The sequence below is a fragment of the Rhinatrema bivittatum genome, chromosome 6, assembly GCF_901001135.1.
Source record: "Rhinatrema bivittatum chromosome 6, aRhiBiv1.1, whole genome shotgun sequence".
Lineage (NCBI taxonomy): Eukaryota > Metazoa > Chordata > Amphibia > Gymnophiona > Rhinatrematidae > Rhinatrema > Rhinatrema bivittatum.
In genome coordinates, this window is record NC_042620.1 from 136,218,704 (window position 1) to 136,243,039 (window position 24,336).

At 44.8% G+C, this 24,336-nt stretch overlaps 1 protein-coding gene across 1 annotated transcript in view; it reads left to right on the plus strand.

The window, feature by feature from the left end:
• The window catches only part of ITGAV (integrin subunit alpha V), a 182,176-nt gene that overhangs the window by 52,397 nt on the left and 105,443 nt on the right, over nucleotides 1-24,336 (plus strand). Inside the window, exons 3-4 of the mRNA XM_029605959.1 lie at nucleotides 5,366-5,457; nucleotides 20,253-20,370. Of these exons, the coding sequence (XP_029461819.1) occupies nucleotides 5,366-5,457; nucleotides 20,253-20,370 (210 nt within the window). The remainder of the gene's footprint in view (nucleotides 1-5,365; nucleotides 5,458-20,252; nucleotides 20,371-24,336) is intronic.

The following is a 24,336-nucleotide window of genomic DNA, read 5'->3' on the forward strand; positions in this document are numbered from 1 at the left end:
TGCCATTATCCGTTTCAGATGCTGCCTATTGATTTGGCCACCACACCCAGAACTTTTTCCAAGGTTATGGTGTTGGTGATTGCAGAGTTGAGAGAGGATGGGATCCTGGTAAACCCATACTTGAATAACTGACTGATTCAGGCCAAGTCTCTGGAAGAGAGCCGCCTGGTTACCCGCAAGTTGATCTCCCTCTTGCAGAAGCTCGGTTGGGTGGTAAACCCGGCCAAGAGCAGTCTTCAGCCATCTCAGTCGCTAGAGTATCTCTGTGTTTGATTCAAACCAAAGTAGGGCAGGGTTTTCCTGCCAGAAGCTCTTATTTAGAAGTTGTTGGCACAGGTGCGTCTGATAAACACTATACGCCCAACAGTGTGGTCCTATTTGCAGGTACTCTGATGGCAGCAACCTTGGAAGTGGTGCCATGGGCGAAGGTACATATGTGTCCTCTTCAGTGCTCTCTGCCCTCTCATTTGAGCCCATAGTCTCAGGACTATTCAATTTGGCTCCAACTGCAGATGGAAGTCTGCTCTTAACTACAGTGATGGTTACAAGAGGATTTCTAGAAAAGAGAGTTTCCCTAAAATCACTGGACTGGTTAGTACTCATGACATATGCAAGCCTCAAGTGTTGGGGAGCTCACTGTCAGGAGCTGAAAGCGCAAGGGTGCAGGAGTGCAGATGAGTCTCTCTGGAACATCAATCGGCTGTAAGTCTGAATGGTCCGGTTGGAATGCTTACAGTCCAGCGACAGGTTGCAGGGTTGAGCGGTCCGGATAATGTCAGACAATGCAACAACAATGGCTTACTTCAATTATCAGGGAAGAACCTAGAACCAGCAAGTGTCACAAGAGATAGACCAACTTATGGAATGGGCGGAAGTGCATCTTCAAGAGACCTCAACCTTGCACATTGCAGGAAAAGACAATGTAAGAGCGGACTTTCTCAGCAGACAAGAGTCTGGACCCAGGAGAATGGGTATGGTCAGACAAGGCATTTCAGCTGATAGTAGATCACTGGGGCTTTCCATTTCTAGACCTGCTGGAGACCTCTTGCAATGTGAAGGTTCCTCAATTCTTCACTTGCAGGAGGGATCCGAAGTCATTGGGTATCGATGCTTTCGTGCAGGAATTGCCAGTGGACAAGCTGTTGTATGCCTTTCCCCCGTGGCCCATGTTGGGCAGGATGGTTTGGAGTGTCGAGAGTCATAGAGGGGTGGTGCTTCTGGTGGCAGCAGATTGGTACAGGAGACCATGGTATGCGGATCTGCAAAGGCTCCTGGTAGAACCCGTCTTATGGTTTCCAGTGCACAGGGATCTGTTGTGGCAGGGACCTGTTCTTCTTGTCGATCAGACTCAATTTTGTCTTACGGTATAGTCCTTCAGAGGGCTCGCTTGCTGATATTCTACTGTGGTGATTACCACCTTGCTACAAGTGAGAAATTTCTCCACTTCCTTAGCCTATGTGTGGGTTTGGCAAATACTTGAGGCTTGGAGTGAGGATTGCTGTGTTCTTCTTCATTTGGTTAAGATCCTGTTCAAAGTGAATTTTTTGCAGGATGGATTGAATAAAGGCTTGGCTCTTAATTCCTTAAAGGTGCAAGTAGCGGCTCTTGCCTGTTTCAGGGGTCAGGTGAATGGTGTCCCTTGTCAGCTCATCCAGATGGTGGCCCGTTTATTGAAAGGAGGGAAACATCTTCATCCTCCCTTGCAGTTACCCGGTGCCCTTGTGGAGTCTTAATCTGATTTTGGATTTTTTAGCGAGCCCTATGTTCAGACCAATGCGTAACCTTTCCTTGTGGTTACTGACCTTGAAGACTGTGTTTCTTGTAGCAATTTGTTCTGCACATCGGATTTCCGAACTTCATATACCCGGCTATCAGCTGGATAGGTATATCTGGCTATATTTAAACCTGCCCTCTAGTGCGGCCAGAGTTAGCTGGTTAGGTTAACTGGCTAACTCCGCTCCTCTGAGAAACGCCTATTGCCCTCCCCTGGAACGCCTCCAACTTAACCGGCTATATTCTAGACAGATAAGAGTGTTAAAATCACATTTTGGTCATTAGACCGGTAACTTTTCAGTTATCCATCTAAATGGATTTTGAATATTTTCCCCAAAATACATTATAATTCACATCATATATTATACTATATAAAATATAAGTAAATTAAAATAAAATAAAAATCAACAAGCATGAAAACCCCCCATATAGCTGCAAAAATAAGAAACATTCAATAAAACCAAGTTGCACATATTAAGTTAAAAATAGGATAGCTATACTTCTGAGGTAACAATTGTTATACTTCATAAACCTTTGATGAAAACATTCTAGTTTCTCAAGTCTTCCAAAATTGTAAAGGTTTTTTTTGCCTTCGTAATATTCAATGGAATACTATTCCAAAGTGAAGGAGCCATGAAACTGAACGCTCTGTGTTGTACATGTTATAACTATTCTCACAGGAGAGAGAATATAATGAGTAACTCCTGTTGGGAAGAACATAAACAACATGCTGGCTGATAAGGGAGCAAATAAATGGCCAAATATTGGGGGTATCCCTTAAGAATTGGCTTAAGAACTAAGCATAACCTCTTGAACTTGATCCTGTAATTAATTGGTGAAGCTTAAATATTAATGGAGTAAAAGAATCATTTTTCTTAATATCAAACAGAAATTTAATGGTTGTGTTTTGAATTAAGCAGCATTTAAGCACTACCTAAAAGCTTCACTATTTGTTCAATCATATGTAGATCAATAGGATTTAATGTAAATAAGTTAATTAGTTCTGATTGGCCTCTCTGTTTTATTTGTTGCTGAAGATGGTATTTATGATTGAAATTTTTTTTATTATTCCCTGGATTTTATTATAGCTAGTATTGTGATTTGCATTGTGTCATGTTTATGATTTTGTGATGGATTTGTATTTTGCTATCGACACTGTTGCTGGTAAAATGTGTTATAAGTTAATGTGGTTATTTCTGGCAGCAATGGGGGTTTAAGTTCTACCTTTGGGGCACTGGGAAAGTTCTCAGGAACTCAGAGACCACAGAATTAAAAAAATAAATAAATAAATAAATTAAAAGGTGCAGTAGTGCGGATAGAGGAACTGTTTCTTTCAAGCATGCTTTGTCTTGGTGGTGGTACTCCTGCCTATAATAATAACTGGAATTTTAGCCTGCCTTCCAAAGAATGTTTAACATGGCTTATTAGCATTCAGGTACAATAAGTCTTCACTTTAAAGAGCTTACAATATAAGCAGGTACAGGAGGCAAAGGGAGATAATGTGACTTACCCTAGGTCATAAGGAGCAACAATGGGATGTGGAGTCTGGCTGTCCTGGTTCTCAGCCCTCTGCTTTAAGCATTAGGCCACTCCCTCTCTTTCCCCATAACTCCCTGGGCAAGGAAGTATCATCTGGGAGTGCTTGGAGGAGTGAGGCTGTCTCATCCCCCACAGACGCTTTCATGGACTGCAGTGCTACCTCCCTTTCTTTGTTTACATGGGTATAGGAGGGCTATGCACAGGGGAATAGCCAGGAGGACAGAGGGGGGGAAAGGGAGGAGATAAGGACAGAGAGGTACAGGGAAGGGAAAGGATAAAGGAAAGAACTGTTAGCAAACAAGAGTAAGCACTCTCTTCCAGGCTGGTACAATTATAAGAAACTCGCTTCAGGAGAAGGAAAGCTGGTATCCTGAATGGACAAGTTCCTAGAGAAAACGTCCATAAACCATAATTAAGGTGGAGTTGCAGAAATCCACTGCTTATCCCTGGGATAAGCAGCATGGAATCTATCAACCTTTTGGGATCCTGCCAGGTACTTGTGACCTGGATTGGTCACTATTGGAAACAGGACACTGGGCTTGATGGACCCATGTTCTGATCCAGTATGGCAAATCTTATCTCATGTTCTTACATGTGTCACTGTAAACAGCATTTTCCCACGTGCAGATTTTAGAAAACGCTATGGAGCATGAAGCACCATACAGGATACAGGCTTCCCTTTTCCTGCCGTGAGTTTATTACGATGTTACCAACTTGGAAAAGCGGTCACGTTATGTTTCTTTGGCTGCCAAGCGCACGGTTCCAAGTTTGGCTGTTTCTGCCCTTTTTTCTTTGACTGTGCACCATCTTCTTGCTGGTTCCCCTGTAGAAGGTGTGCTTTGGACTGCAGGGGAGAGGTGGGGGGACCAGAGGGAGAGGGATGGAAAGGCACAGGGTGGAGAATGCACAGAGAATGGACAAAAAGGACTAAGGGAGGTGAGAAAACTGGAGAGGGGAAGGAAGGGGAAATGGAGGTGAAGAGGAGAAGAAAAATCAAGATATGGGTAGAGCAAGACTTCCCCCCCCCCCCCCCCCCAGGAGGTTTAATCCTTCTGCTTTGGCAATGGTTGTTACATCATTGTGGCCCCAGTGGGGTCGGATGGCAGGGCATGCACCCCCATATTCTACCAGTTCTCAGTCTCAGCCTAACGGCCAAGAAGGGATTGTCCTTGGCTCATAATTCAGACTCTGAATTTGGATCAACGAAAAAGAGGCAGAGATCAGCTTATTCAATCTTTACCCGAAAAGAAGCCAACAATGCTAGTGTTTCTGCTACATATGACTGTGCCAGAAATCACAGTGTATGTGTTGATACTTGTGCCACCACCCCTTAGGTTTCAGAGTCAGCAAATTTCAGATGTTCCCAGGTTATTTTTTACCCAACTCTCCATGCAATAGGAGACACAAAGGAGCTGATATTCAGCTACAGAGCAGCTAGTTAAGTTAGCCGGATATAACTATCCGGCTAAATCAATGGGGATATTCGGTGGCGCAGACACGCCGCTGTATATACCTGGCTGTATTAAAGTTAACTGGAGAAGTATATCTGGCTAATTGTAGGACAGCCCTACAGCGCGACCAGAGTTAGCCGCATGGGTAAACTTATGCAGCTAACTCTGGCCTGCCCTGAAACACTCCCCACCTGCCCACAAGGCTGCCCCTAATGTATGCAGCTTAATTCTAGTTTCAAATATCGCTGCCTTGCCATTTAGATGGATAACTTTTCAGTTATTCATCTAAATAGCTTCTGAATATTGGCCTCTAAGAAACTAAGATGCTGATTAGCAGGGAGAACAGGAAGTAATTTCAAATGCACTTTGGGGACTAGATAATTCTAAATCAAACACACAAAGAAGCAGGGTCCATGATGTAAGCCAATAACAAGGTGCTTAAATCATTAAACCTTCCTGCTCTCTTTTGCCTTCCCCCATAAAAGAAATATATATATATTTTGATAGTAGTTGCCTTGTAAGAGAAAAAAATATGAATCTATGTATACATCAATTTTCCTTGCAATGAATTAGTTTTATTTTCATTTTGTGCTTTCTTTCAGGTAACAGAGATTTTGAAGAAAATGATCCAATAGAGTTTAAGTCTCACCAGTGGTTTGGAGCTTCAGTGAGGTCCCAAAATGACAAAATTCTGGTATGTCTTATTTACTGCATTGTGTTTGAGTGGTCTCCAGCAGCAGGTACATATGAAATAATGGCAGGAAAAAGACCAACTAGCCCATCCTGTCTGCCCAATTGTTTCCAGCTCTTCTGCTAAGGATATATCCCTACTACCAGCCAAAGGGTATGACCACTTGTAAGATATCTCTCCTTAGCCAGGATGGTTTTTAGCATATTTCTTATTTGGATTCCATCCAACTTGGGTGGATGAATATCCAAGATCCACCCCCACTTTGTTCACATCCAGGTCTCATCCCTTCCCATATCTAAACACAAAGCTTTGTAATGATCTAAATTGCTGTCATAACTTGTTTTCACTATTGTCCCCTCTGGGGACAGGGAAATACCTACAGTATCTGAATGGTAATCCACTTTGAAGCACTGAAAAAGCGTGAAAAGCGGAATATAAATCCAAATAAATAAATAATATGCCTGTCCTGGGCTTCCTCTTACTTTGGTAAAAAAAAGAATAGGAGCATAGTCACTTGGTCTGCCTAGGAAGCTGCTGACAGTCTGAGCAGTTTGCTGGCTGGTTCCTGGGCAGGAGAATAAACGCTGCATGTGTACTGGTTCTTCACAGCAGTGTGTCTGTTTACTGTCATAAGAACTGATTGTGCTGGCAAATTCCCCCCTGTTATGTAGCATTCAGTTTGGACAGTAGAAGCAGAGTCCTTGTTTTCTGCAATTATGCGACTGCAGAACATACTTTATGCTGCACAATCACAGGAAACCACTCTGCTGCTGCTACCTCCCTCCAATGGTGTCTCTTTCTCCTTCCATCTGACTGCCTCTTCTGACTGTTGTCTCCCTTGCATCCCACCTTCTACTTCATTCCTCCACTGCCTGCTGTCACCTTCCTTACATCCCCTCCAAGCTGCTGGCTGCCACCTGACTCCTGCACTCCCCCTCCTCCGTCAGTTGCTGACTGCTGCTACCTCCCGCATGTCTCCTGAGCAGCCATTTGCCACCAATGCTCATACATTCCCTCTCGGCAGTGGCCTACTCCAGCTTCTTATACCTTTCCCCCCCCCCCCCCCCCCCCCCCCCGTCCAAAGCTATCACCTGCAGCCTGCCACAGCTGCCTTCCACACCTTTTCTTAGCTGCCACCTATTATAGCCTTCTGTGCCTCCCCTGCCGCCGACTATCGCTGTTTCCTGCCTTTCCCTCATTCCCCTCTACCGTTTGCCATCTGTGTACTGCTGACTTCAATGCTTCCCTCAGCAGCCACCATGCACACTTCCATCCCTACTGCCAGCTAAGACCCCCACCCTGCTCAAAACATTGGCCAATTTTTTTGACCCTCCCCCCTTGCATTCACAGGAGACAAACTGCTAAAGTGAAGTGGGATGGAGGAGTGGCCTAGAGGTTAAGAGCAATGGACTGAGAACCAGGGAAACCAGGGTTCAAATCCTGCTCCCACTGATGCTTCTTGTGACCTTTGGCAAGTCATTTTGCCTTCTCTTTCATTGCCCCAGGTATCAACTCAGATTGTAAGCCCTCTATTGTATCTGAATTGTAACTTGCCTTTAGCAAGGATTTGGAAAAGCAAGTAATTAAATCCACATTTAAAGGTTGAGAGATTTGAGTTATTCCAGAGAGGAGAGAGAAGTGAATGGAAAGATGTATTAAGAAACTTAGTACAGTTGTAAATTCCTGCTAATTCTTCAGTATATTGGCCAAGCATCCTAAGCTCTCTCCTGTTCTTTGGAGGTACCCAGAATATCAAAACCCCTCCTCTAAGGCTGCTAAGAAGCCCTTTTTCTCTAACACAGTCCAGAACATATTTCACTGGGAAGCAAAGTTATACAAGATAAAAGTTTTGATCTGGAAGAGTCACTCTTCCATCCACATCCCTTCTTTCTCCAAGGACAAGCAGGGTGGTAGTCCTCTCATGTAAGTGACATCATCAGATTTAGCCAGGCACGGAAAACACTGAGCATGCCCAGCATGCTACAATCCATGCATCCACGCGAGTACTCTCTTCAGTCTCTTCATTTCTGGAACGTGTGCTCTTTTTTGTGGGGAAATGCTCCACAAAGTGCATTTTTTTCTCTTATCTTCCTGCACTGGGTCTCTCTCTGGTTCCCCATTGGCTTTTTCATTGGTCGGTGAGTTTTCTATTTTCCTCTCCCTCGGTGTCCACTGGTCTTCATGTCCTTGCAGTCTTCTGTGCACCTCATGGCGGCCTCGGGCTTCTGTCAGTGCCCCTGGACTTTGTCCTTAACAGATCCACATAAAGTGTGCATCCTGGGGGCATTGCACGATGTTCAGGGCTGTGAATTGTGTGCTCAGATGACCCCAAAGGACCACCGTGCCTGGCTGGACAAGATAGAGAAGGTTTCTGGATTGTGGAAATCCAATCCTCCCACTCCGGCATTGATGCCATCAACACCCAAAGACTGGGGGGAACCACTCGTCATTGTTTCTGCGGTGTCTCCTCCGATGAGGCCTTTGAGTGAGGAGGACGCCGGAGATTGGCCCGTGTCGGTTTCTTCTAAGTCCTGGACCATTGGATCGTCATCCTCGGTGCTGGGAAAAGACTGGACTAAGCACAGTGTGAGATCTCAGAAGCACCACCATCAATCACTGTCCTCGCGCGGTGTGGGACTCGGGTTGGTCTCGGCGCTTGCTGCCTTGCCACCAAAGTGGCCATGATGAGAGGAGGCCTCATCCCCCCTCACATCTGATGGCCCGAGGCCACTCACACTGATTCCAGTGTTGGGTGCAGACCCTCCTTGGCGACCCAAAGAGAAGCTGGCCTTGCCCCTCCCCTCTCAGCCTGCCCTTTCATTGGAGGCTTTTGAGGTGGAGCTTGAACGTAGGGTGTGCCTGGAGGTGGAATGTGCTTTGTGTGACAGGGCGTGGAGCTCCCGCCACTGGTGCCAGTGCCTCCCTCGGTTGCAGTGCCTTCACCGATGCCAGGATCTTTGCTGATGCCGGTGCCTGCACCGATGCCAGTGGTGCCCAGGTTGGAACCTCCTTGGTGTCCTCCTACCCAGTTGTTGCCAGTGCCCCGTGATCCCTTGGTGACCCCTCAGGTAGCAAAGCGTAGGGCGTCCAAACCAATCCCCGTCGGGGATTCCTCCAGGGATGAGGGCCCATTGGTGCCATCTGCACCATTGGGACTCTGCGTGCCGTGGCCTGTGCTGCCTGGGCCGGTGCCTGGACCCTTGGGCCCCCATTGCCCACAGGACCCCTGGTGCCTCAGCCCCGGGATGTCCTAGCGCTCCCCAGCCTGTCTCCCTGGGCAGTGTTGATGAGCCTGAGGACCCTTATGACCCTTGGGGAGACGATACCTCCGATGACTCGGTGGATTCTGATGGACTTCCTTCAGATCCATCCCCCTTGGAGGAGTGGTGTCTATCTCCGCTGAAGGACCAAACCTTTGCGGGTTTCGTCCGCACTGTGGTGGAGGCCATACCCTTCCAACTTATGATGGAAGAGGATGCCTGCCATAAAATGCTGGAGATCCTCCAGTTCGAAGGAGGTAGTGGTGGTGGTCCTTGTTCATGAGATCTTTCATGAACTGCTTCTTAGACTATGGGAACCCCCCCTCTCTGTTGCCCCGGTGAACCGGAAGGCCAATAGGGTATATCTGGTGCAGCAGACTACAGGTTTTGAAAAGCATCAGCTTCCCTACCAGTCAGTGGTGGTAGAATCTGTGCCAAAGAAGGCGAAGAGGTTGAAAACACATGCCTCAACTCCTCCTGGCAAGGAGCATAGGGTGTGGGATGCTATAGGTAGGAGGGTGTTTCAGGGCTCCATGTTAGTAGCCCATATCTCCTCCTATCTTTTGTACATGACACAATATACTTGTGATATCTGGAAGCAGGTCCAAGAGGTTGCGGATGGCCTAGCCCAACAGCCCCAAGAGGCCCTTATGTCCATTGTTCAGAAGGGCTTGGCGTGTGGAAAGCATGAAGTGTAGGCTACCTATGATGTCTTTGAAACGGCAGGCCTCGTTGCGGCTGCCAGTATTTCTGCGAGGCATCTCGCTTGGCTTCATGCCTCGAACCTCCATCCTGAGGTTCAGGAAAGACTGGCTGACTTCTTGCACCAGGAATAACCTTTTCGGTGACAAGGTGAAGGATGCGGTCTCACAGTTGAAGGATCACTATGAGACCCTTCAGCATCTGTTGGCTGGCATCTCTACTTCTCCCGTCCTCTTCCAAGATGTCCTCAAGGCTGGAGCTGAGAAGGCCTTTCTACAGGCCAAGGAAGTACTATCCTCCTGCCCCTGACTCCCATCCACAGCAGGTCAGTTCTAGGGGCAGGTCCAGGCAGAAGCGGGGCCCCAAGCCTCAGCCACTGTCCCAGACTAGCCCCGCTACGGATTTTTGACTGGCCGCGAGGGAGCACAAGCCAGGGGTTTCAGCCAGTACCAGAGGGCCTAATAGTCAGAGGCCGTCTCCATTTTTTTGCGGACCGATGGCCATCAATGACTTCGAACAATGGATCCTAACTATCATCCATCATGGATACAGGCTGAACTTCATAGAGGTTCTGATGGAATCATTCCCATGTCCATTTTGGGATCCCATCTCACATCCAGAGTGGCTCCTAGCGGAGCTCTCAGTCCTCTTAATGGCCAGGGCTGTGGAGCCTGTTTCTTGGGACCAGCAGGGTCAGGGGTTTTACTCCCATTATTTCTTGATTCCAAAGAGAACAGGAGGTCTCCGTCCCATCCTCGATCTGCGAGCCTTGAACAGATTTCTCAAAAGAGAAAAGTTCAAGATGGTATCTCTGGGCACCCTGTTTCCCCTCCTGCAAAGAGGGGACTGACTTTGCTCCCTTGACCTACAAGACGCCTACCCCCTGCTTTCTGATGGGTCATTGGCATTTTCAATACCGTGTTCTACCGTTTGGCCTGACTTCCATGCCTTGGGTCTTCATAAAGTGTCTGGCCGCGGTCGGGGCCTATCTCTGCCAGCGAGGGATCCATGTTTTTCCATACATGGATGACTGGCTGGTCAAGAGCAGCACCCAGGTGGGAGCTTTGCAGTTGCTTTGCCGAACCATTCGGGTTCTGGAGTCCCTTGGGTTCCTGATCAATTACCTGAAGTCCTACCTCCATTCTTCGTCACAGCTGGTCTTCATAAGAGCTGTGTTAGATGTGACTCAGGCAAAGGCTTTTTTGCCCCGCAACATGGCAGGCGCATTGATGTCCCTGGCGGAAGAAGTCCAGTGGCACCAGATGGTGTCAGCACGGTGTATGCTGCAGCTTCTGGAGCACATGGTCATGACCGTCCATGTCACTTCTTTTTCCCGTCTACATATGTGCCGGGCCCAGTGGTTCCTGTGATCCTAGTGGCCTTCAAGTTCGCATCCAAGTCTCCCCTCTCTCAGGGTATCCCTGTCTTGGTAGAGAACTGCTTCCAATCTGGAGCAGGGCATTCTCTTTCAGGCTCCTCCCACCCAGATTGTGCTTACCATGGATGCATCCCACCTGAGTTGGGGAGCCCACGAGGAAGGCCTCCACACCCAGGGCCTCTGGACCACCCAAGATGCTCTATGTCAGATCAACTTCTTGGAGCTGAGGCAATCCAGTATGCTCTGTCAGCCTTCCGGGATTGGCTAGCCAACAGGGTGGTCCTCATCTGGACTGACAATCAAGTAGCTATGTGGTATATAAACAAGCGGGGGGTACTAGATCCTTCCTCCTCTGTCAAGAGGCGGTACAGATCTGGGCTTGGGCGCAGGCTCAGGGAATGCTGCTCCGAGCCATATATTTGGATAGTGCAGAGAACGCCCTGGCGGAAAGGCTGAGCTGAACTTTCAGACCCCACGAGTGGTCCCTGGAGCAGGAGGTGGCAGATCGGATCTTCCACCTCTGTGGGACCCCAGACATGGATTTATTTGCCGCCTCCTGCAACAGGAAAGTTTCCTTGTACTGCTCCCTGACCAGGTCAGATGGCCAAGCAGCCATGAATGCCTTTGCCCTTCACTGGGGAACAGGCCTCCTGTATGTGCATCTTCCACTTTTATTGGTATCGAAGACTCTCTTAAAGCTTTACCAGAACAGGGGAACTATGATCCTCATAGCCCCCCACTGGCTGAGACAGGTTTAGTTCCCGCTCATGTGGGATCTCTCTCGGCAGGACCTGGTCCATCAGGGGACTGCCCCAGACCTCCTCATCCAGGATCAGGGCAGGCTGAACCACCTCAATCTCCGGGCCCTGTCACTCATGGCCTGGATGTTGAGCGGTTGATCTTGCAGCCTCTTGACCTCTCAGAGGAGGTGACCCGGGTCCTGGTGGCTTTGAGAAAGCCTTCCACCAAGAGGTCTTATGCTTCAAAATGGAGGAGGTTTACCATCTGTGTGAGCAGAAGAGTCTTGACCCCCTTCTCCTGCCCGGTTCAGCAATTCCAGGATTACCTACTGTACCTCTCTGAGGCTGGGCTCAAAACCAACTCTGTTCGGGTACATCTGAGTGCTATAGGCGCTTGCCATCAGGAGGTGGATGGTTTGCCCATCTCGATGCAGCCCATGGTAGGCTTTCATGCGTGGGTTGCTTCAGCTGCGGCCTCCCCTGAGGCCCCCTGTGGTTTCTTGGGACCTTAACATGGTGTTGGCCCAGCTGACGAAGCCACCATTTGAATCGCTGCGCTCATCTACCCTCAAGTATTTGACCTGGAAGGTCATAATCGTGGTAGCGATCCCATCAGTGAACTACAGGGATCTGTATTGGGACCCTTACTTTTCAATATTTATAAATGATCTGGAAAGAAATACGACGAGTGAGATAATCAAATTTGCAGATGACACAAAATTGTTCAGAGTAGTTAAATCACAAGCAGACTGTGATAAATTGCAGGAAGACCTTGTGAGACTGGAAAATTGGGCATCCAAATGGCAGATGAAATTTAATGTGGATAAGTGCAAGGTGATGCATATAGGGAAAAATAACCCATGCTATAATTACACAATGTTGGGTTCCATATTAGGTGCTATAACCCAAGAAAGAGATCTAGGCGTCATAGTGGATAACACATTGAAATCGTCGGTTCAGTGTGCTGCGGCAGTCAAAAAAGCAAACAGAATGTGGGAATTATTAGAAAGGTAATGGTGAATAAAACGGAAAATGTCATAATGCCTCTGTATCGCTCCATGTTGAGACCGCACCTTGAATTCTGTGTACAATTCTGGTCGCCGCATCTCAAAAAAGATATAATTGCGATGGAGAAGGTACAGAGAAGGGCTACCAAAATGATAAGGGGAATGGAACAGCTCCCCTATGAGGAAAGACTAAAGAGGTTAGGACTTTTCAGCTTGGAGAAGAGACTGCTAAGGGGGGATATGATAGAGATGTTTAAAATCATGAGAGGTCTAGAACGGGTAGATGTGAATCGGTTATTTACTCTTTCGGATAATAGAAAGACTAGGGGGCACTCCATGAAGTTAGCATGGGGCACATTTAAAACTAATCGGAGAAAGTTCTTTTTTACTCAACGAACAATTAAACTCTGGAATTTGTTGCCAGAGGATGTGGTTAGTGCAGTTAGTATAGCTGTGTTTAAAAAAGGATTGGATAAGTTCTTGGAGGAGAAGTCCATTACCTGCTATTAAGTTCACTTAGAGAATAGCCACTGCCATTAGCAATGGTAACATGGAATATACTTAGTTTTTGGGTACTTGCCAGGTTCTTATGGCCTAGATTGGCCACTGTTGGAAACAGGATGCTGGGCTTGATGGACCCTTGGTCTGACCCAGTATGGCATTTTCTTATGTTCTTATGTTCTTACATGCCTTAGTGACTTCTCTGTCCTACACAAGATTCTTCCATGACTGGGTAGTTTTGCGCATCCACCCTAAGTTCCTTTTGAAAGTGGTGACAGATTTCCATCTTAACCAATCCATCGCCCTGCCTACTTTCTTCCCTAGGCCTCATTCCAACCAAGGGGAAAGGGCGCTGCACACACTCAATTGTAAAAGGGCCTTAGCTTTCTACCTGGACCGGACAGCAGGCCACAAGCGATCCACCCAGCTCTTTGTCTCTTTTGATTCTAATTGGCTGGGACTGTTGCTGAGCAGACTCTTTCCACCTGGCTGGCAGGCTGTATTCCCTTCTGCTATGTCCTGGCAGGACTGCAACTGGGGGGTCACATCATGGCTCATTCTGTCAGAGCCATGGCGAATTTGGTGGCTCATCTGCATGCAATTCCAGTGAGGGAGCCTGCAAAGCTGTGACATGGAGTTCTCTCCACACCTTCAAAGCCCATTATTCTCTGGTCAGAGACAGCTGTCAGGATAGCAGATTCGGCCAGTCTGTCCTCAGGAACCTCTTTCAGCTGTGAACCCAACTCTTCCTACCTAAGGTGCCTGGTTTGGGTTTAGGTTCTCTCTGCTGTTACCAACAGCACCTCTGTTATGCTCGTTGGCACCTATTTGGTATCTGTTGGTCCAATTGTTTTTCAGGGCTAGCCTGTAGCTAGGGATTCACCCACATGTGAGGACTACCATCCTGCTTGTCCTAGGAGAAAGCGAAGTTGCTTACCTGTAACAGGTGTTCTCTTAGGAAAGCAGGATGTTAGACCTCAGGAAACCCACCCACCACCCTGCGGAGTTGGGTTCCTATAGTTTATTTTTTCGTAATCTACTTATGAGACTGAAGAGAGATCCCGCTTGGACGCATGGATAGTGGGCATGCTAAGTGTGCCAGTCAAAGTTTCTAGAAACTTTGACAAATTTTTTTCCATGCCAGGCTCCATCTGATGATGTCACCCACATGTGAGGACTAACATCCTGCTGTCCTAGGAAAACACCTGTTAAGGTAAGCAGCTGCACTTATTCTCACTCTGGACACTCTTGGGTACTCCTCCTGCCCCTAACCACAGAAATGGCTTCATCATTCTGTTTCCTTCTGATTTTTGTTAGGAACTGCATCAGCAAAATAGAAATCAAATAAGAAATTAGTTCTTGAAAGGATATTATTTTAATAGATATGATCCAGCTTATCTGGAGATCTTGGAAGTTTTGTCAAGCTTTTAGATCTTGTTTGATCCTCCTGAAGAGTAGGGGAGAGGTGGTGAGATGGGGAATAGTTTGCTTCATAAAGGTTAGTGAGATTTATTGATCTCTCCCCATCCCAAATAGTGCATTTCTCTTTCTTCCCATCTTAAAGGGAAAAACTGCCCCAGGGAGTTTTTTGTTGACTCAATTATTATTATTTATTCAATTTATGAATTGTATATACAAAAGAAGCTCAATGTGATGTACAATAAAAACATAAAATAAAAAGAGCAAGGGGAGCTTTACAATGCAAAATATAATAATAATGGAAACAAAATAGCATTTTGAAAATTCAATAATAAATAAAAGATAAAAATTCAGCAAAAGAAATTTCAGAAGCACCATGCTGGGAAGTGTTTGTGAAAGACAGTAACCAGGTGTCCTCTTCTCACCTGGGCTAAATGGACTGGATCTAGCACCCTGCTGACACTTTTATAATATTTCCTCCTCCTAATAAAACTTGTCTGGCCTCCGTTAACAACAGAAGGAAATGTAGCCTTAAATCTTCTTGGTAAGATCTTTGCCAGGATCTTAAACTCAATTCAGGAGAAAAAAAGCACCTAGTTGAGTTTGTTTCCTTCTTGTGAATAACTGATATTGTAGCATTCAACATAGATTTAGGCAGAGGAGCCACCTCGACTGCTGCATACACATTTTTAGTCAGTTTAAGTGCCAATAGTATCTTTGTAATGTTTATAAAATTCCAAGGAGAACCCGTCTCACCCAGGCACCCCCCCCAATTTCATGGCTTGGATTGCTGCATCTTCTCATCTGTTACAGGAGCCTCTAACATTACCCTCTCTTCCTCAGAAATCCTAGAGAGGGAATGATCTCACAGGAAGGACTGGATTTCCTCCAGGGCACCCTCCAGTTCATAAGAATATAATGACCTTAGTACTGAGCAAAAGCTTGGGATGCTTTCCTAAACTGACCATTCTCTCTTCCCTGAATATCCGCTATTTCAATAATATTAGCATTACTGTCCCACTTTTGCAGTTTGCGGGCCGGCGGTCTATCCATCTTCCCATTACTATAGAATAACTTCAGTCTTCCACCTCATATGTAAAAACAGTGCCCTGCTCTCCTCTCGTATGTATAACCTTACTATAATTTTCTGAGTACAACTTTTATTCAGCCCCCAAATTTCACTTAGTTCTCTCCTAGGCACTTCTGTCCCATTTCTTTAAGCCCACATCAGTGTTGAGCCAATATTAGTAGAGATGCCTACTAAGCTACCCCTCATGAAGATGTGTGTTCTCATAGGGTACCTTTTTGTCTTATAAAGGGACATATCTACCTTTTAGAATTCTTACTCTTTGCATCTTAACTTTAATGAAAACATAAATGAAATTTCAAGTTATAATTATTTTTTGACCTCTTGCTCCTTTGTACTGAACATGGCTCACTTGTTTAAATAAGCTTTTGGCTAAGTTTGAGATGTCTGGTGAACTTTATTGTTTGTTTTTTTTTAACTTTTTTATTATTGTCTTTATTATTTGAAATGTTTATTTTGTTATATAAGCAATGTTTGGGATGTTTGAATGAGATTGATTTAGCTACTTGTACTTTGTTCGGAGCCTGTGGGATGGGACGATTCATCAAATATCAATAAATAAAATACTTCCAATGCAGCTGGAAACGATTGCTGGGATCTAGTGCCATGAGCCTTCATTAACATCTGGGCGGGGATTTTTTCCTTTATTTTATTTCCCATCTTCCCGCTCCCTGCCAATGTACCTAGTCTGGTCATTGTAGTGAAAGGCCAGGAGCATGCATCAGGACTCCTTCCAGAATGCAGCAACCCCAGGCCCTGAATCTGGCCGCTAGATGTCACCCTTAAGCAATGACCACAGCTCCCTCTCTCTTTCCCTCCCTCCCGCTGACCGAAGTCTGTGAAGACTGCCTTTAGCACATCTCCAGCCAACCAGTGAAACCAGTGAAATACCCAACTGGGAGGTCAGACTGGGTTGGCACTGGACCAGCTCCTTCATTTCTAAGCATGTGAAACACTTACAGTGGTGCAATATGTTTCCTGATCGAGATGTCCTGGGGACTTCATTTAAGAGATTTTTCCACTGGTTTTCTCCTTTTAATGGAGAAGTTCAGCTCCTTAACTTTCATAGATTCATACTTAAGCTAGACCACTGTTCCCTCATATTAGGTTACAATGAAAAAGGAACCTACATCTATCTCGCAGGGATGATGCAGATCCTGCCTTCATCCATTACCACTCCTATAATGAAGCGCTTATCTAAAAGCACTCAGACAAAACCCGAGCACAACAGCCAACAGGCATACAACTGTCCTCCTCCTTGTTCCCTGTAGATCTGGACAGCAATATGACTTGTCACCCCTGCCCTGCAGAACAAACTGGATAAAAAGTTGTGGGAATCGCTGTCCCTGTAAAAACACAGAATGCTTCCTCCCTGCATTGTCGCTCCCACACATTCCTCTATTGCCATATGAAATGTAACCTCTGCAATGGCTGCGTCTGTCACCACCTTTCCTAAAATAATAACTTTAATTAAACTTTTCTTCCCTTGCATTCCAGGGTCTGTGTTATTTCCCTCCCTGGTGTCTTTCCTATCCCTGTGCTGAGCTGGTGGAGGAGTCGCTTGCTCCTGGTTTAGCTGCCGGCAGAGAATCAGAAAGCAGCGGTGTGCAGAAAAGAACTGTTAAATGAAAGTTATTCTCCCTTTCTGATGGCTTTTAGGCTGATGAGACTGAGGTGCTGCTTGAAATAAACTGATGGAGACCATGTACAAATTTCAAGCAGTAACACCTTTCGCTCACGTAGTGCTTGCCATTTGAATGGAGTCTCAACTCGTACATGAATTCTCCTCCAGAATGAGCAGCCCTGCTTCTTTGGAATTTTTCGACAAAATATTTATTTAAAACATTTCTAGATCGCTTATCAACATTTCTAACTGGTTTACTATTAGACATTCATAAAATTATAAAACAAAAATAAGAAAAAAAAGTACTCCTGACACTGGAAGTAAAATGTAAAGAGGGCTGATATTCAGACCACAATTTAGCAACCAAAATCATTGGTTAGGTTTTAGCTGCTTAGCTTAGTCTAATATTTTAGCCACTAGATTGTGGCTGGAAATTCTCTTAAGTTGAGCTGGCAGGTGCAAAATATGTGTGATAAGGGCTGTGTCGGGATCTCAAAATGAAATGAAATCCCGGGGTATATTTTAGCTGGCCTGCCTGGCCTTAATCCCACTTAGTACATCTCCTTTTCCCTATAAAAAAAATACAATGCATGCATATTTTCCCCTGCAGAAGAGGGGGTGGGGGGAAATATTGTAATAGGGTTTTTCTGTGATTAAACACTCATATACCCATGGAAATCCCTTTGAAAATTGCATTCAAAATGTTTTAAATTGAAGTCCTTGCATATCATATATTCAGTGATGATAATAAAAATGATATATGGCACCTTCTAGCCGTACAGGATTCCAGCGTGCTTTACAATTTATTACCTCGGAAACGTATGCAGCCACTTCTGAGGTAGAAGATTTGCCTGCCATGTTTAAAACTATGATCCCTAAAAGACTAGAAGATGGGAATAAATAAAAAAGCTTAACCGGCACGGAGCGGCAGTTACTACCCTTAAGATAAACATGGGGGTAACCTGTACAGAGCGGCAGTTACAACCCTTAAGAGAAACATGGGGTAACCTGTTCGGAGCGGCAGTTACTACCCTTAAGATAAACATGGGGTAACCTGTTCAGAGTGGCAGCTACAACCCTTAAGAGAAACATGGGGGTAACCTGTACAGAGCGGCAGTTACTACCCTTAAGAGAAACATGGGGGTAACCTGCACGGAGCAGCAGTTACTGCCTTGGGAAGCTTGCTGGGCAGACTAGATGGGACCATTTTGGTCTTTTTCTGCCGTCATTACTGTGTTACTATATTGGTGCTTGATCGGTGTGACTGTTCCCATAAAAGAGGAGAGATCAGCAACAATGTTACTGTACCGACATGATCTCAGGGCCAATGTGATAACATGACTCATCGGAGTTCACATAGAGGGAGGCAGTGGAAGAGCAGGGACTGAATTCACACATCTCAGCAGCTCTTCTAGTTGTATTTTATCTGCTCTGACCAGCAGGCCATGCCTCTTACTGTTTTCTAGGGGTGTGCATTCGTTTTGAACTTATATGTAAAACGCTACTTTTTTTTTTTTTTAACTTAAAAAAGTGATGAGGCGAAAACGATCGGATTTCCAACTTATTCAACATAGCTATGTTGAATACGTTAAAAATCGCGATCGTTGATCTTAAATAAAAATTTAAACCCCTCACCCTCCTTAATCCCCCCCAAGACTTACCAAAACTCCCTGGTGGTCCAGCGGGGAGTCAGGAAGCCATTCCTCTATTCCTTTGCGAGGAGCACGTGACGTCCGCGTCACTCCGACGTGACGCGGCCGTCACGTGGTCCACCGCGGTTCCACTCCCGGACACAAATGGAACTTTTGGCCAGCTTGGGGGGGTCAGGAGGCCCCCCCCCCCCAAGCTGGCCAAAAGTTCCGTTTGTGTCCAACGAGGGGTCCGGGAGCGGAACCGCGGTGGACCACGTGACGGCCGCGTCACTCTGACGTGATGCGGACGTCACGTGCTCCTCGCAAAGGAATAGAGGAATGGTTTCCTGACTCCCCGCTGGACCACCAGGGAATTTTGGTAAGTCTTGGGGGGGGATTAAGGAGGGTGAGGGGTTTAAATTTTTATTTAGGGAACCGGTGCACGTATGGACATAGACTCAACTTATGGAATTCTCCATATGTCCATATTGACCGAAATTGACCCCCCTTTTCGACTTATGGACTTATGAACATAAACTTTTTGTCTGCACATCCCTACTGTTTTCTGAGCCACACAGTTAAAGTACAGTGTGGATTACCCACATGTAATATAACTGGAGCACTTTCAAGTCTTAATGCAGTTTCGTAAAGGGTAAATGCAATTTTGGGAAGGATAAATATTTGCAGATTGCCTTGTTCATAAAAATCCCAATAGAATTGATATTTGTATGATCTATTTTTGGCATTCCTACGCTGCTGCAGCTCCTTCCCATGTTCGTCTACCAACTTCCTATTTCTTTTTACTGATGAGCACATTTCAGTGCTTGTGAGTTGGCCTTAGGATGATCCCCCATAATGTTCAGGGGCCATCCTCAAGCAATTGGCGGGCCAAAAGGTGTTGCATGGTCTGCCTATCACTACAGTCTTAGGGTTTGGTCATGGCAAATCTACAGACTGACTAACTCTTAAGGAATTTATTTATTAAAACGTTTTATATTCCGCCTTCTGGCATTATACCAATCCAAACAGTGTACAAAACAGAATTAAAATTGCCAAACAATATCAAAATAAAACAAAACTATATAGAAAAAAACAATAACCACAAATAAACACAACAAAAATAAAACTGCTGCAAAAGTTAATTGTATCTCAGACCATCCCAATTGTGTTTCTGCTGCCTGGGAACAACCAACTGTTTTCTAAACTGTAGATAATCTGCTTGCTGACGAATCACTGAAGGTAAACTATTCCAAAGTGTTGGTGCCACCATTGAAAACATCCTTGATTACATCTGATGACCTCACTTCATTTTAACTGTAGGGATCACAGTCAGTGCCTCCTGGCTAGAAGACCTTAAATTTCTACATGGCTTATACCATCTCACCTTATCTTTCAAGTTATGAGAAATAACCTTCAGTTTCTCAGTATGATGTTTTAATTTTTTTTCAGGCCTGTGCCCCATTGTATCACTGGAGAACAGAAGTCAAGCAAGAGAGGGAACCTGTTGGAACTTGCTTCCTACAGAATGGAAACAAGGTGGTTGAGTACGCCCCCTGCAGGTCAAGTAGTATGTATCTGGCTTTGTTTTTTTATATCAGAGCAGGGCATCCTAAAGCTGTCCTATTGATCCCATAGCCAGTTGAGCTTTCAGGATGTCCCTACTTAACATGCGTGAGAAATGTGCATATTCTGGGTGTGCCATGTATGCATATTTCTTGTGCATATTCACTGTGGATATCCTGAAAGCAAGCACGACTGGCTGTGGAATCAATAGGACAGGTTTGGGAACCAGTGTGATAGGGAAAGACATTTCTTTTGTTTACTCCAAATGGAATTGTCTAATTGCCGTAAGTGGGCAACATTTTAAAAGAAGATCTCAACATGGCCAGCCAAAAAAATCCTCTCTGTTAAAATGCTAATCCTTATATATAAAAGCTTTTTTAGATCATGCTATCTACTTTTGCAAGTGAAATACAAGTAAAGGTATATAACTTATTTTTTTGACCACTGTACCTGAAATATCTTCTGTTGGCATATCTTTAACCTCTGCTAGACTCTGTCAAGAGAATGTACTGTCCATAAAATGCTTTTCTTGACTCTTGGGCCAGCTGGTGGCATTAAGGGAGTAATTTTTAAACAGCCCTCCTAAAAGTTAGGCGGCAAAACACATGTACATTAAACCAAGTTTTAAAGCAGAATTACCTGCATTAGTCTCCTTTGAAAATGCTCCCACCAAATTTACCTGCACATAATTGCATGTACTATTTATGTGTATGAAAATTGTAAATTTTATGTGTATACATATGCAAATTCAAAAGTATGCAAGCAAGTTCAAACCCTTCCCATTCCCCACTCCCAGGAATGCCTCCACTCAGTCTAGGCAAATACAGGACATGTGCTTGGAAGTTTACCTGCATTTTATTTGGGCAAGTCTATAACAGGCCATTTCTGTAGGAAAAACACCTTTGCCTGTGGAAATGTCTTTGAAAATATCCTGTATGTCACGAGTCCCAAATCTTGCTCCTTGGGGACTACAGCTCAGTTGGCTTTTCAGGATTTGCATAATGAATATGCATGATATCTATTTGCATACAATGGATCTCATGCATATGCATTGTGGACATTTTGAAAACCTACCTGGATTACAGCTCTTGAGGACTGAATTTGGAGATCCCCCCCTGCTCCAAGTCTTTTAATATAGTCAGCGGTTGGTTAGCTTTGCTGCTGTCCAAAGGCATGTGGAAACGGAACAGTAGAAAGCCAAAAACCTTACTTTCAGGAGGGCTAAACTTTGGCCTTTCCCAATCGTCTTCACTTGATTTTCAAGCTATTTCTAGAGTTGATGGCATTGAATAATGTTTGAAAATTTATACTGATCTCAGCATCTAGCTATTGTATTCAAAATATATTATTCAGAGCTCTCAAATGATCTTTTATCTCATTACATCCACGCCTGAGCTTGGTCTTTCAGTTTCCTTTGGGAGCAGTTTTGTCTAGTAAACCAAACTTGTCAGTCAGCCAGTGAGATCATGCCCTTGGGCAGGGACAGAGGGATATACCAGACATCCTTTGCTTGAGCATGTCACCGGGCACCTTTTTCCACATCCTGTGGTAATAAATTAGCTCTTTTAGAGCCGTGAGAACTGAAGACTGGACACATTTTGACAGCTGCATGGCACCTGAATATACTGACCCTGTTGGAGATGATGGCGCCAGTCCAGGGAAGCCCAATGAAGAGAGATTTACAGACGTGGCCAGGGACGTTTTTCTGGTGCTTTCTGCTGTAAATGATGTGCACCATTCATTTTGCGAGCGTGATGCATGTTCATGTTAGAATGTATGGCATCAAAGTATGAGCAGCAGTACAGTTTTCATAGGAACATTACTGTGTTACCTTTGCACATGTGCAGCAAACACCATGACCAACTGAAGCAGCCACATATTTTATTTCCTTTCTATACTTAAGAGCATAACTGCTAGTGAATGCTGCACACTGTCAGTGTAAAAATATGGAAGCATTGCCTGGATAAATTCACCGGCACCTCTGGAGATGTGGTCAACGTACAGCACAAGAAATCTATCATGATGGGATCAATGTGTTAACAGATAATTTGGTGGGAGTTTATGGACTGCCCCCCTCCACACACAGGTTTTGGGCCTTACTGCTTCTTCCCTGCCCACATCTGGCAAGTCCCACTTGAGGCATCAACCCACCTGACCTCCAGTTCCCCCATGAATTTTTCAGGTCAGAGTGTGAAGGGCCAAAGCCACTGTTTTGATCCTAGATGGTGAGATAAAGTAGGTCACTCTCTTCCTTCTGCCAGACTTGGGGAGGTATTCAGGGCTGAGCTAGTAGATACCTTGAATGGAACTGGGGGGGGGGGGGAATATTGGGTGGAGGGACCATAAGGAGAGGTGCCTGGGAGGGTCCTGCTGGAGATGGAGGGGGGCGATGTTGGGGGAACCTGGAAGTGGGAATGGAGGACTGGGAAGAGAGGTTGCTTGTGCTTACCACTGAATCCCTACTCCCTCCAAATCCCTCCTTCAACTGTGGGGCTTCTCTTCGCTACACTTGCTGACTCTTAAACTCTGGGTTCATTAATACAAGTTAGCAAAGCTAGATAATGATGCGCAGAGTATGGCTGCACTCTGGAAATTTCCTCAGTTTATGCTGTCTTTAAATATGGTTTAATGCAGTTTAGTAAACAGGTCCCTTAAGTGCTGACATTCTGGGCTTAGCGTTGGGTGCTGAGCACATGACTGAGCATGTTGTGCTACAAAAAGTCACCGCTGTAATAGCCGATCATGGGCAATGAGTTTGGTGCCTAAAATTAAAACTTTATGCAAATTGAAAGATTTGTGGATTTGGACTTAGTTAACTTCCCTTTTCAAACTCAAGCTCAAGGCAGGTTTTATTCATGTACAGTAAACATTTCTCTGCCTACGAGAGCTTACAATCTATGGGCCCTGTCTACTAAGCATTTTTCCCATAGACACAAAATGAGAGAAATCCTTTAACATAAAAAAAATCTAAAATAAAATTATGAAGTAAAATGCAATAGAATAAGATAAAATGAAGAATTAGATAAAAATACATACATACACTCTTAATAATAATGAAAGCAAATCAGTTGCAAATCACCAGAAACAGATCTGCCATTTTAATTTTTAGTTCCTTCAGAACTCTGGGGTGAATACCATCCAGCCCCCAGTGATTCTGTTATTCTTTAGTCTGTCAATCGGAGTTCTGTCCTCCAGTTTCGCATTGATTCCATTTAGTCGCTTACAATCATTATCATCAAAAAATGTTTCAGTATGAATATGGCCTGACATCCTCTGTAAAGACTGAGGCAAAGAATTCATTTCGTTTTTCCTGCTATTTTCTTGTCCTCCTTGACCACCCCTTTTACTCCTCAGTCATCTAGTGGCCCAACGGACTCCTTCACAAGCTCTTTGCTTCAAATTTACTTGAAAAAGTGGCAAGCTTCTTTCAAATTCTCTCATAGTCTGCTTAAATACTTTTTTTACATCTAACTTGCCAGTGTGTATGCTCTTCCCTATTTTCTTCATTTTGGTCTGCTTTTCATTTTTTGAATGATGCCTTTTTTCCTTTAATTGCCTCTTTTACCTCACTATTAAACCATGTTGGCAGTAATTTAATTTTCTTTTAACCTTTATTAATGCACGGAATGCATTTTGCCTGGGCCTCAAGGATGTTAATTTTAAACAGTGTTCATGCATCCTGCAAGTTTCTAATCTTGTGGATTGTGCCTTTCAGGTTTTTTTTTCTAAGATATGCCCTCATTTTATCATAATCTCCATTTTTATAGTTAAATGCTACTGCAGTAGTTTTCCTTAAATATTCACTCTCCAATAATTATGTGAAACTTTATTACATTATGATCACTGTTGCCAAGTGGATCCACCACCTTTACCTCTTTCATCAGGTCCTGCATTCCACTGAGAGCAAGATCTAATACATTTCCCATTCTTGTTGATTCTATGACCAACTGCTGCATGAAGCAGTCATTGA